General features: G+C 34.3%; 1 protein-coding gene across 1 annotated transcript in view; it reads left to right on the top strand.

Moving 5' to 3' along the window:
- Positions 1–12,954, top strand: part of Tll1 (tolloid like 1) — a 205,632-nt gene that overhangs the window by 115,621 nt on the left and 77,057 nt on the right. The window contains exons 8-9 of the mRNA XM_010629860.3: positions 2,863–2,987; positions 11,056–11,171. Of these exons, the coding sequence (XP_010628162.1) occupies positions 2,863–2,987; positions 11,056–11,171 (241 nt within the window). The remainder of the gene's footprint in view (positions 1–2,862; positions 2,988–11,055; positions 11,172–12,954) is intronic.

Here is a 12,954-nt window from a genome sequence, read left to right as displayed (position 1 = left end):
CATTTGTTTTAATTTGATTTATCAAGGATGGCTGTTTTTCCTGGAGGAAGTGGTATTTCAGGATGTTTTAATTTGAATTTTTATAGTATCCAGACATGTTGAGCATTTCTTCATATTATTTATTGTCCACTTGTGCTTCTTCTGCACAGTGTTTATTCAATTCAGTTGCACATTTTGCATTGGTTTCTTTTGCGGGGAAGGGTGAGGTGATTTTTTTTTTTTAGTTCTTTATATATTTCTAGATACTAGTCCTCTAAATATTTGCTGGACAAAACATTTTTGCCTATTCTGTAGGTTGTCTTTTTACTCTGTTGTGTGGTTCCTTTGTTGTGCTGACAATGTTTAACTTGATAAGATTCTAATTTTTTATGATATGTCTTTTTAATTGGGGTTCTGTTCAAAAAGTCCTTGTGGCTGTCTTCAAAAGTTTTAGCTATTTTATCTTCCAGAAGATTGTTTCTGTTTTAATATTTAGGTCACTGACCCAACTTCATTTTATTTAATTACGTGGTGAGAGGCATGGCTCTCGATCCACTTTTCTTACGTGTGTAGTCAGTGTTCTCAGCGCCATTTGTTACAGAGGCTAACGTTCCTCCAGCCTAGACTTTTGGCTCCTTTGTCAAAAATGCTATTTAAATTGAATTTTTTTTGAAAGCTGGAAAATAAAGAAAGCTTGAAGATAATACATTTATTTTTAGAAGTAGAAAATGGTGCTATTAGTAGTGAGAAACTACAGAAATTGTAACACTTCATTAATTTAAACCTCCCCTCTTATCGTATCTGTTGATTCATGAAGCATCATTGAAGAATGGCTGTTTTCACTGCTACCTTATAATTCAACTTACTTTTTCAGTTACATTGTTGTTCCTGAAGTGGCATCTTATAAATAAGTGCCCATGATCACTTTTAATGATCATTTCCCATAAATCATTTGTCTCTCTATCTTTCCTCTCATCTCAGGCAGTACACACACGGTGTTTTGTATATTTTATAGATCGTGTTGTAGAGTCAGAGTCCCTAGGTCTGAGCTATTCAGGCCATATCTAAAGGTCGTCATCTTTTCTTTCTTACATAACAGCTGAAAACTTAGTCATAAATTTCTCAGACATCATGTTACTCACGCATCATGTTACTCTTCTGTTTACCATTTTTTCTACAGATTAGCTATTATACCTGGATAAGAATCAAATTCTCTGGCTGGTGTTCACCCTCTTTCAGGGGCACTTCATTTGTGAACTGTTATCTTTGTTATTCTTCCTGGGAACTCTCTACTCACAGTTACACATATTCGTCTGAACTTCACTTCTTTCAGTTTTGACTACAATGTGAAACTCTAAGTGTATTTTGTTTCTATTAGTCTATGTAAAAGCTACATAACAGTCTACAATCAATATCCATTTTCTCATCTCTACTTTTTTCCCCATAGTACCTTGACTACCTGGGTTGTCCCTTTTCTTTCATTACACTGTTAAAATTGTAAAGGGAAGAATTTCTGTTTCTTTTATTTACTCCTATAAATTCAGACCAAGAAAAATGTTTAATAATTATTTGGTAATGGAAGGAATAAGTAGAGCTAATAGTTTTATTATTTTACCCTGTATTTTAAAAGTAATATATTCATTTATAAATTTGGAATGGAAAGTCTCATTGAGCATCTGAATTTAAAAGATAATCTATAATTGAAATGTTTAAAGTAATTTTGTACAAATTCCACATTTTTATTTTTTATTATTTGGGAAGTCCACACCCATACCCTTTATATTTTTTAAATTCCTTGGAATAGTGTCTCAGTCCCTTTAACTCTTAAACTTAGTGCTCTCCTTAGAGTTATAAATGTTTTATATGTTTGCAGAATTAGATTGCATATTTAGTACACTGTAGTCAGAATTGTAAATTATGCATATTAGAAAAAATAGAAAGTCTTCTGCCTCACACCCATACCCTTTATATTTTTTAAATTCCTTGGAATAGTGTCTCAGTCCCTTTAACTCTTAAACTTAGTGCTCTCCTTAGAGTTATAAATGTTTTATATGTTTGCAGAATTAGATTGCATATTTAGTACACTGTAGTCAGAATTGTAAATTATGCATATGAGAAAAAATAGAAAGTCTTCTGCCACAATTTGTAATCTAATGTAACTCAATGTCTCTAGTTTAGCTTTATTAAGACATTGGCTAGATATTCTTGCTTATTGATTTAGCTATGGAAAATTGAAAAAAATATGTATTTATAAATGTATGTATTTTTGTTTTATATTGTCATGTGTAAATTTGACACTTTTTTCCTTGTTCTTTTATTATGTACTGTAATAACACTTGGATTTCTAAGAATATTACACTAAATGACTGTTTTTGTTTTGTTTTGTTTTGGTACCAGGGATCGAACTTGGGTCCTTGCTCTTGCAAGGCAGGTGGTGGAACCACTGAGCTAAATCCCAGGCCCTAAATGACTGTTTTAACCTCCCAAAATTTAACTTTTTGTTTGCTGCTTACATTTTTTTTAATTTATGGGGAAGAATTGTTTTGTGAACTGGTAACCAAAGGGGTTCTTACATCTTCATGGGAGACTAACATAAAGCCCATTGTGAACTTTGTGGGGTACTGTAATTATTTCATATTTTTGTAAGTATATTGTATACATTTCTAAGAAAAAAACAAATGTCATCACTGAGATGCGCATTTAACAGTTTTATTTTTACTTCGATGAAAGTGATTTGAAAACCTCTATCATTGTGTAATGCTTAAACTGGTATAGTTCTCTTTCGACTGATTTAAATTTGCAAAGTAATAACCTTAAGTTTGTTAAGACTGTGTCAGTTTCTATTTGGTGACTTAGGCGCGGTCTGTGTCTGTTTCTTTTTAGGGGGATGTTTCTGGACACTATTCTCCCCTCCCGTGATGACAGTGGCATTCGGCCAGCGATTGGCCAGAGGACCCGGTTAAGCAAAGGAGACATTGCACAGGCAAGAAAGCTGTATAGATGTCCAGGTATTGCACCATACAATGTGGAAGCATAGTCATGCCTGACTGTGCTCTTCCAGATGCACAAGCCATGAATTACTCAAATGTTTACTTGTCTTTCTCTGTGCTGTCAAATGATGTGTATAGTTCAAACTCAGTAATCATAAAGTAAGGCACAAAAGAATATGGAGATACCCATTGCTATAAATCAAAACAAATTTCCAGATATCAAAGTTTAAGCACAAGAATTGCTTTTCATTTAATCATTAATTTAATTTCTTTTCATTTAATAAGTAAAAGAGCCAAATAGAATGATGGTTTGATCATTAGCAAGTAGTTACATGACTTGACACTCAAATGCTCTTTCCTTGTCAACATAAAAAGTATAACTTTTCAGAATCACATCTGGAGTGCTCTTTCCTTGCAAGAACCATCATTAATGGTATATAAGCTAAAATTTTATCAAGCTGGGCCTGGTACTAATTGCAGGGGTGTAATCCAAAGATACTGGGAGGCTGAGGCAGGAGGACTGCAAGTTTGAGCTTGACCTGCACAAATTAGCATGATCACCTCCCAAAATAAAAAATAATAATGGAGTAGAGACACAGCTCAGTGCAAAGGCCCCGGGGTAAATGCCTATCATTGCCCAACATTTTTTTATTTATTATTTTATTTTATTTTTTATTTTTTGTTTTTTTGAGACAGGGTCTTACTATGTCTTTGAGACTGACCTGGAATTCACTATGTAGCTCAGGCTGATCTCGAACTCACAGCGATCCTTCTGCCTCAGCCTCCCAAGTGCTGGGATTACAGGCGTGCGCCACTACGCCAGGCCTAAAATATTTTTAATAAGTTAAAGTTTATAAATTTGTTGCAAAAAAAAGTGCTAACCACTTGGTAATGACCTAGTATATATTTTGCTGCTTGATAAAAAGTTGGTCTTAATCACAATGTGCTCATGGAACACCAGTCTGGTGATGCCCCCAAAAGCAAAAAGATTCTGTTCCAAACTGGAAATATTTCAGATTCCATTTACCTGCTGTATACTCAGCAAAGAAACATTGTTTAATTTTACTCAACATAGCTTTCCTGAAATTATTTGTCCAAATAATCTTTCTTTTTTCTGATACCAATTTGTGGAATGGGCTTCTGGAATTATTGTTCTGGCTACTACACTCGCAGATGATAACATAACCAGAAAAGTGTCAAGTGGCTGCTAGACGATTACTTTTTTGCAAAAACTCAGAGATATGGTGGGTATATTTATCACTGAATGTTTATCACAATAGTTATTTAAAATTTATCTTTGAATTTGCTGTGGAGTTGGTCTATTAAGGTTACTCTGAGCGTAGTGTCAGTCCAAGAAACTTTCCCTTTAGGCCATAGAAGAACACAAGTCACTTCCCTCCCCAAAATGTAAAATGTACTTACTGGCATATGGTTTAGATCCCTTTTGTTGAACAGATAAACTTCAAACCATGGATAAGTTATTTGGTTGAAGAATCACAGGAAATAGTTGCAAAGGTCATAATTCAGTGTGGATATGGGCATTCATTTATTGATTTTACTCAATAGATTTTGCTAAAATTTCTTCTAAGAGAAGTGATTTCTTCTCCATTAAAATCACATGTGCTAAGGAAACCTGTAAGTTATTTTCAATTTTATCTTAAAAGGTAATCTATAATTTAGGACCATTGAGTTTCAGGAATGAATTTTCAGATAGATTGAAATTTAAAGTTGTAGTTAAAAATTTTTGCGACTTTATGTTTCATATTTAAATTGTTCTATGCTGTTCATAAATCTATCTGTATCCACTTGTCTATGAATTCCAATTTTTCATATATATAAAGATACTTCTATTTAACATTCATTAATTTACTTCAGAAGTTGGATTCATATTTTAATAAATGCCTTTAAATTAAAATGTTTTATTTATGTATGTAAAATACATATGTTTAGGGGGTATTATTTTATTTTTTATTGCAAATTCCTTCAGGAAAGATGAGTTTATAAGAGATACGGATTGTGATGAGCCTTCACAAATGTTCAATAACATCGGGCATGTTTTTTAACTTAAAAAAGGGAAGATTATACGATTAATAGAAACAAAATAAATGGACTATTTAGATGTAAAACTATACTATTTCCTTAACTGTACTTGGTGTGATCAAAATACGCAGTGAACTCAGCCATAAAGAATGAGAAATTAGATTCATTCATAGGGAAATGGATACATATTGAGGATATACTCCTAAGTGAAATAAATAAGTCACCTGTGTAAATACCGAATAAATTCTCTGGTGTGAAAAACTATAATAGTACACAAGATCCTAATGAGATAATTAACAGTGTGAAATAGGAAGAAAAGGACTAAAGGTGTAGGGAAAGTGGAAAGGGTAGGGGAAGGGGAATAAGGGAAAAGAGAAAAATATAAGAAAATGAAAAAATGGAAATAAAGTGTTTGTAAATGGGGAGGGGAAGAGGGGGTGAAGGGAGGGCAGGGAAAAGGGGAAAAATGAGAACCAAGACCTGTCATGTAAATTTACAAGATCTCAATAATGAATGTAACTGTACTGTATATCTAGAATGTACCAATAAACTCAATAAAAAGAAAAAAAAAACCCAAAATATGCAGTGAATATTTAAATTTGTAGAAATTAGTACAAAAGGACACATTGCCATTAGGTCCAGTCCGATACTCGTCCTCACTTCAAACACACTTGTGTCATCATTCTCCTCACTTTGGAAGCAGTTCTGGAAGTTCTCTTTCATGAGCGCGTTACAAGGTGTGGTCACAACTGCGGTGGATGCCGCTGCCCAGTGTCCCCCCGTGGAATGGCAGTCTCAGTCTCGTAAGAACAACCCAGTAGGTCCTCACCCACTCTGTGCAGTGGACTTGGCACAGCGTGAGTTCTGACCTTCCCAAAGCCAAGATGACCACGGAAAGCAAGCATTTTGAATCTATTTAGGATCCTGAGGCAGCCCCGACAGCACAACTGAAAACACTCATGGAAGAGCACTTCCACGACTGAGGGTATTGATGGCATTGTGTCTTTTACTGTAGCAAATATTTGTAAGAAAAAATTAGATGTTCACTTTAGTTTTTGATCACATTTTGTATGTGTGTATGTAAAAAAAGCACACTGAGATGCATTTCAATATTGGATTGTAGGAAAGTCAGTAAGAATGAAAAGTATTCATATAATGACAACATAGTTAAATCTTAAGCTATGGTTCTTCATATTTCAGTTATTAACAGGAAGATAATTAGTAGGTTCCACTTGAGATATCATGTAAATGCACATAAATGGGCATAATTAATATATATATATATGTTTTGTTTAGTACAGTAAAACTACTTTCATGAAAGCACTATAATCCTGTATTTTTAAAGTACTATAAAAGGCACATTGCTGCATTATAGCTTATGAATTACATGGACCAAGGGAAAAGTAAAAGATAAGTCACACCATGTGTGCCTTTAGAGTTTGCCTTGTTTTTGCTCTTAGAAATTACTGGTGAGTAGAGTCAATAAAATATATTTAATTACACCTTATGCCAACCTTTTTCTCATCAGTTTATAATCAAAACTCTACTTGCTCTGCATTTTAAACAGCTATTTCTAAGTTTCATCTTGAAAGGAGCCCTGGTCTGGCAGTGTATATAGTTAGAGACAAGGTTAATGCTTTTATAATCATTAATACAAGTTTATGATCTTTGATATAAGCCCCTAGTTTAAAAAGCAAAGTTTCTAATAGACTGTGAATATTGTTGCTTCTTCTTGAACAATATAAAAAATAGTTTTATGGTTTAAAAATCATTGATAAGAAGGTGAACCATATTAAAATGTGTATATATTAAATTTTAAAGTAACATTAAGTGTTATTGTATGAGACTTTATAGCTAATAAGTACCTTGTAATACAGTTTTATATTTATCTATTTATGAATGCTCAAATATAAGTTGAATTGACACATGCAACTTTACGTACTGTAGAGCCATTGCCTATTCATTGTGAGAACTCAACACAAGTGTACAGTTTGATTTTTTAAGGTGATGATAGCAGGATATGTTGTTTCTTATTGTCTAGAATTGTTTTCATTATAATTTCTTGCTCTTAATTTTAGAGAAAGGTCAAAAAAAGTCTTCTTATGAATCATTGTATAAGGAAAGAAGATGAAAAATGATCCTTCACAGCCTGACACTGCTGAGATAAGGCACTCCAAAACTGTCACATCATGAGCCTCAGAAAGGGCATGGGGAGGGAAGGCAGAGTTGCTCAACCTTAGAATTGGATAGATTTCCAAACTTTACTCCCCAAAAGACAATCCTGTATCCTTGTTTGTTTGTTTGGGTTTTTTGAGACAGGGTCTCACCATGTAGTTAAAACTGACCTGGAACTCACTATGTAGCCCAGGCTGGTCTCTAACTCACAGCAATCCTCCTGCCTCAGCCTCCTGAGTGCTGGGATTACAGGTGTGTGGCACCACGCCTGGAGATCATGTATCCTTGTGATGGCCTCTGAGCCTTTCCAGTATGAGAACAGGAAGCATCTACAAAGTGGTGAAGAACAGGTCGCCATGGCAACTCTTCCTCATCCTTTATCTCAGGAATTAGCAGTTTGCTTGTGAAACTGATCCCTTCTAGGGCATATGAATTATAACATCTCTGCTCTTCTCTCTTCTTCAATGTTAATTTGTTCTTTGACCTTTATTGTGGCTTCCTTTTTAGAGGCCCCCTTTTTCTGGTGATTTTTATTTTCTAGACGTGTTTTCCTCTGTTGTAATTGTAAGGCTACTCTAGTTTTCTTTTCTATTACTAAAATACTTAATGTAACTCTTCTTGTGTAGTCATTAGTCTTTACTTGCATTTTGTCCTCATTCGGTTTTTCTGCAATCCCATGATCTTTTGGCTTAGAACTACATTTTAACTTAGACCAAGTACTAACATTAATATTTTTCCACATTTTTAGTTTTCTCAATCTTCCTTAGTTAAGTCTGTAATACATCAGCTTTCTGTTGTTACATTCTGTAACAAATACCTGAGATAAACAAATTATAAAGAAGAAAGATATTATTTAGGCCCACAGTTTTGAGCATTCAGGTCTACTCCAGATGGATGTACTTACTTTAGGGCCAGTGGCAGAGAAATGAATCACGGCCAAAGTAGAGCACAGGAGAGCTGCTTAGCTAATGGCTGGCCAGGGACGGAGAGGGTGAGGAAGGGGCTGTGCTCGCAGGTCCCTTCAAGGTGTGTTCTCTGTGACCTGCTCAGTGCTTTGAAGCCCCACCTCTCAAGGTTTCTACCACTTCCCAATGCCGGGAACCAGCCTTTACCACACGAGCTTTGGGTGACATCTGAAATCCAAACTGTACAATTAATTGCCTAGGATAAAGAAATAAGAAAAATATAAGATAAATTGATATCTAAAAATAAAAGAGCGCTGGGGATTTAGCTCAGTGGTTCCGGCGCCTTCCCAAGGGCAAAGGCCCGAGTTCGATCCCCAGTACCAAAACAAACAAACACAAATAAATAAAAAATAAAAATAAAAGAGCTTTTTAAGATAAGAATCTCTCCTGTTATATAAGTGAATTCAAATATGTTTCAGGTACAGCTACACAGTTACTACCAAAATGTATTTTAAATCTTCTAGCAATTTATCTTACCATAATTACTCAGCTGATTGCATTTCTTTTAGTTTCCTTTATTTTGAAAATCATTTTAAAACAATCTTTTAAATGCTTAATACTTTAAGAGTCATGAATTTATGAACAATTTAAATAAATTAGAAATTATCAAGCTGATTAAAAGTATTTTTATTTCTTTCCTTAAACTAGAGTTTATTTATTTGGATATTAATTTAATACTACAAACTATTGTATAGCAACCACAATTTATATGATCCTTAGTAAAATTATATTGTTTTTTATATTGGGAATTGAACCCAGCACCTTTGCACTGAGCTACATCCCCAGCCCTCTTACAGTTTATTTGTATTTGCTTATTTAGTGAATTAGTCTTTGGTACCTGGGATCAAACTCGGGACCTTACTTGTGAGGCAGGAGGTCGCACCACTGAGCAATCCGCAGCCCTTCAATTGATTTTTATTTTGTGTCAAATTCTTACTGAATTTCCCAGGCTGGTTTCAAACTTTCCATCCTTCCAACCTGAGCATCTCAGAGTGTTGGGATTACAGACCAGTGACACATATTTGATGCCCACTAATCAACCTTATGAAAGGGAACAGCATAATTGATAAATGGTAACTTGAGCACTTACATTTGTTCGTCTTGTTGCTGAAAGACAGACTGAATTTAACAGAACCACCCTGTATTTTTAAATTCTCTTTTAGCTCTTTGAATAATAAAGTTTTTAAATATCTGAACTTAAGCCATCAAACACCCGGCGACAGTGCTGAAGCATCTTGCACAATTGGGGCATTGTAGCCTGAGACAATCATATTTATTGAGGAAGATTCACAAGTGATTACTTAAACTTCAGGTGTCTGTTCTTCTTGTATTATAAGTAGGCACTATTTTATGAAGTTTGAAATTTTATGTTGTCTTTTGTTTTATGTTTTAAAAGAGTTTTTTTTTAAATCAGAGTAGTAGCATTTGTATTTGTGGATTAGTTAATTGTTCAGTTCTGTTTTAACAAAGTCAGTGTGGTTCAGAGGGGCTTTAAATCATAGTAGAAGTTATTCTTAAACTGCTGTGAATTGTGATTTTTTCAATGAAACACACTCAACTAGCAAATCATTATTTAGTATATTACCTAAGGCTACTTTAAACATATTGCTCATATTAAGAAAAATCTTAATGTATTTTCATTTTTCTAAGGCTTCTTGTAATGTTAAATTATGCAGTTTTGACCTTGAGGATTTTCATTTGGATCTAAGTTGCCTTTCCCCTCCTGGTACATCGGAATAAACTTCACTTACTCCTACTTTAAATTTATTTTGCAGTGCAAACCATATTATCTGTTTTCCTGAGTAAATATTTATATTGTGTCAGACTGATTTTGTAGCTTGGTCTTATGAGTTCAGAGTCATTGTCTTCCTTTCTTTATTTAACACAAAATATGTAGACCTATTCATAATTTATTGAGGATTGATGAGATGAGAGTTCACCTGCTGGTAGCTGTGGCTCTGGAAAATGGCTATGTTTCCATTTTGATCACGGTCTCCTTCAGAGGGAAGGAACTGTTCTCTCAGCGTGTGGAGTGAAGCTTATTAAGATGACTCGCTGCACCGAAAGAGTCACTCTGAATTAGCACATTTGAAGCAGTCTAGGTTGGCTCCCTCCATGCTATCTCTTGCAGAAGCAACGGGAAAACCCAAAATAGAATGGTGTTGCCACTGGCCTTGGCCAAATGCAGACCTTAAAGCTGTGCAGTTGATAATTTGGTATTTCAGATACCCGATAACTGTTTCCAAGGAATAAAACATGCTCAGTACAAACAAAAGTATGAATTGTTTTTCTTACAATTTCTATGTATGATCAACATAAAAGAGACAGTAAATACTTAGATTCTTTTGATATATTTGAATGTTCCATGCTTTTGTCATTCAGTATTTTTCTCATTTTGAAAACAATTAATCATGTGTTGTATTTCAGTGACACCTTTATCGGGTACTTACTAATTGTCATTTAATATTTGTCCATCTTGAAATGGTCCTGAGTGTTAAATGTTCCCTCGATTTACAAGGAATCTTTTTTTCAGTGCCAGGAATTGAACTCAGAATCCTATACTTGTAAAGCAGACACGGTGCCACTGAGCTAAACCCCAGGCCTGGTCCCAGAGCTACATCACAGAGATATTCACTGACCTGAGCCTCCATATAGGTGCCCTTTAAATTGACTACCAGCAATAAATAAGCAAGTTGTTTATGGATATAGAATTATTTATCTCATAGTTTTGTGATTAGCTCTAGTGATTCCATCAAGTGCCCTGAAGTTCTGGTAAGGGAGACATAAAAAAATTACTTAGGTCTTTTATAAAATACAAGTATATACATTTTTTCTATCACATTGCTAATGATATCCATGGTCTTCACGTAAAAGTAAAGGATCATCTTCTGTTGTTTTCCTTTCAGCTTGTGGAGAAACTCTACAAGAATCCAATGGCAACTTTTCCTCTCCGGGATTCCCAAATGGCTACCCTTCTTATACACACTGCATCTGGAGGGTCTCTGTGACCCCAGGGGAGAAGGTACTTTAAACCCTCACTAGTTCTGTTTTAGTCTCTTACGGGCAAAAAGGCTGATTATTGTCACATATAATTTTCTTTATCATTTATTCTTAGTTCATTCTTCAGACATTCAGAAAATTAATCGTGGAAATTGCTCAAGCTAGGAAATTTTGAATGATATAATTTTAAAATGTAAATGCCCTAGAAGGGCTGAAATAATACAAATTGTATTCTCAGACATAGTGAAATTATGTTAGAAGTCATTATCAGGAAGATAACTTTAAAAAGCCACACATTAAAAAATTTTTAAATATAAAGCTGAATGTTTAATGTAGCCAAGAAGAAATTATATTAAAAATTAGAAATCCTTTTCGATTATAACTACAAAAATACTGAATACCAAAACTGTGAAATGTATCTAAAGTAATACTTCAGAGGGAATTTCTACATGTAAATGCTTAGATTAGGAAATGGGAAGGCTAAAAATGAATGAGCTAGCTGTCTGTGTTAGTTACCTTTCTCTCTCATTGCTGAGACAAAATACCCATGCCCCAAGTTGGGAGGAAGGGGGTGCATTTGGCTCACAGTTTGTAGAGATTTCAACCCATAATCAGCTGACTCCAAGGCAGGAATGGCAAACAGGCCTGGCAGAGGAGAAAGAACGTTCACACAAGTCAGCAAAGGTATCAAGAGAGGGAAGTTAACAGTCTCTTGCCCTTTTATCTAATTCAGACTACTTAGGGTGGGCAACACGCACAGTCTTATCCTAGTTCCTAGCATGCATCACGCAATGCCTAGCATTGCATCATGAATTAATTCCAGCTTCACACTCTCTGTATCAAGCTTGTGACCACAGGAGGCTTTGGGGAGATATCTAGACCCAAACCGTAACACTAAAGAGGTTAGAAAAAGAGAAGAAAGTTAAGAGAACTTGTTTAAAGAGGAAAACAGTAAAAGCTGAAACTGGCAGCAAGTATGAAAAAAATTACTATTTTGAACTGATTAAAAAAATAAGAATAGAAAAAAAGATCAAGAAAAATAAAAATAATAAAGTAAAATTATTTAATCTTTGAAAGAAGAGATTATTATAATTATAGATGATTTCTACACTAAAATAAGAATAAAAGAATATTATTGAATTGTAATATAAAAGCAAATTCCTACAAAATAGTTTCAAGTTCTTATTCAAAACAAATTTTTAGAGGCTGGGCGTGGTGGCACATACCTGTAATCCCAGCACTCAGGAGGCTGAGGCAGGAGGATCGCTGTGAGTTCAAGAGCAGCCTGGGCTACATAATGAGTTCCAGGTTAGTCTCAGCTACATAGTGAAACCCTGTCTCAAAAAAAAAAAAAAATTGAATACTTCTATGAACACCAAAGCAACTGAATTATTAGATAATTGGATAGTTTATTTTTTTGAATGAGGAAAGTTCAGATTCAAATGGCTTTATTGCTATCTACTCAACATTGAAGGAAAAAATGAATAATAGTCTTCTGCATAAACCTCTTACAAAGAAGAAATAAAGAAGATATATTCTCTTTTTTACATGGCTACTTCTTTGTTTTTCTATTCATTTTCACTGAGCTCATTGGTACATTTTAAGTATACAGTAGAGTTACATTCATCATTAGGATCTTGTACCTTTACATGACAGATCTTGATTCTCATTTTTCTTTTGATAAAGGAAGTATAAGAAAAGGAAACCTAACCTAGACTCACATATCAATAAAGATGCACAAATTCTACACAAATAACCAAATCAAAATGGATATATATGCTTGTGTGTGTATGTATGTATGTATA

This window comes from Fukomys damarensis, unplaced genomic scaffold (genome assembly GCF_012274545.1).
Source record: "Fukomys damarensis isolate Sample0158 unplaced genomic scaffold, DMR_v1.0_HiC HiC_scaffold_18, whole genome shotgun sequence".
NCBI classification, from domain to species: Eukaryota; Metazoa; Chordata; class Mammalia; order Rodentia; family Bathyergidae; genus Fukomys; species Fukomys damarensis.
The sequence above is the reverse complement of the archived record's forward strand: the minus strand, read 5'-3'. Positions and strand labels throughout refer to the sequence as shown.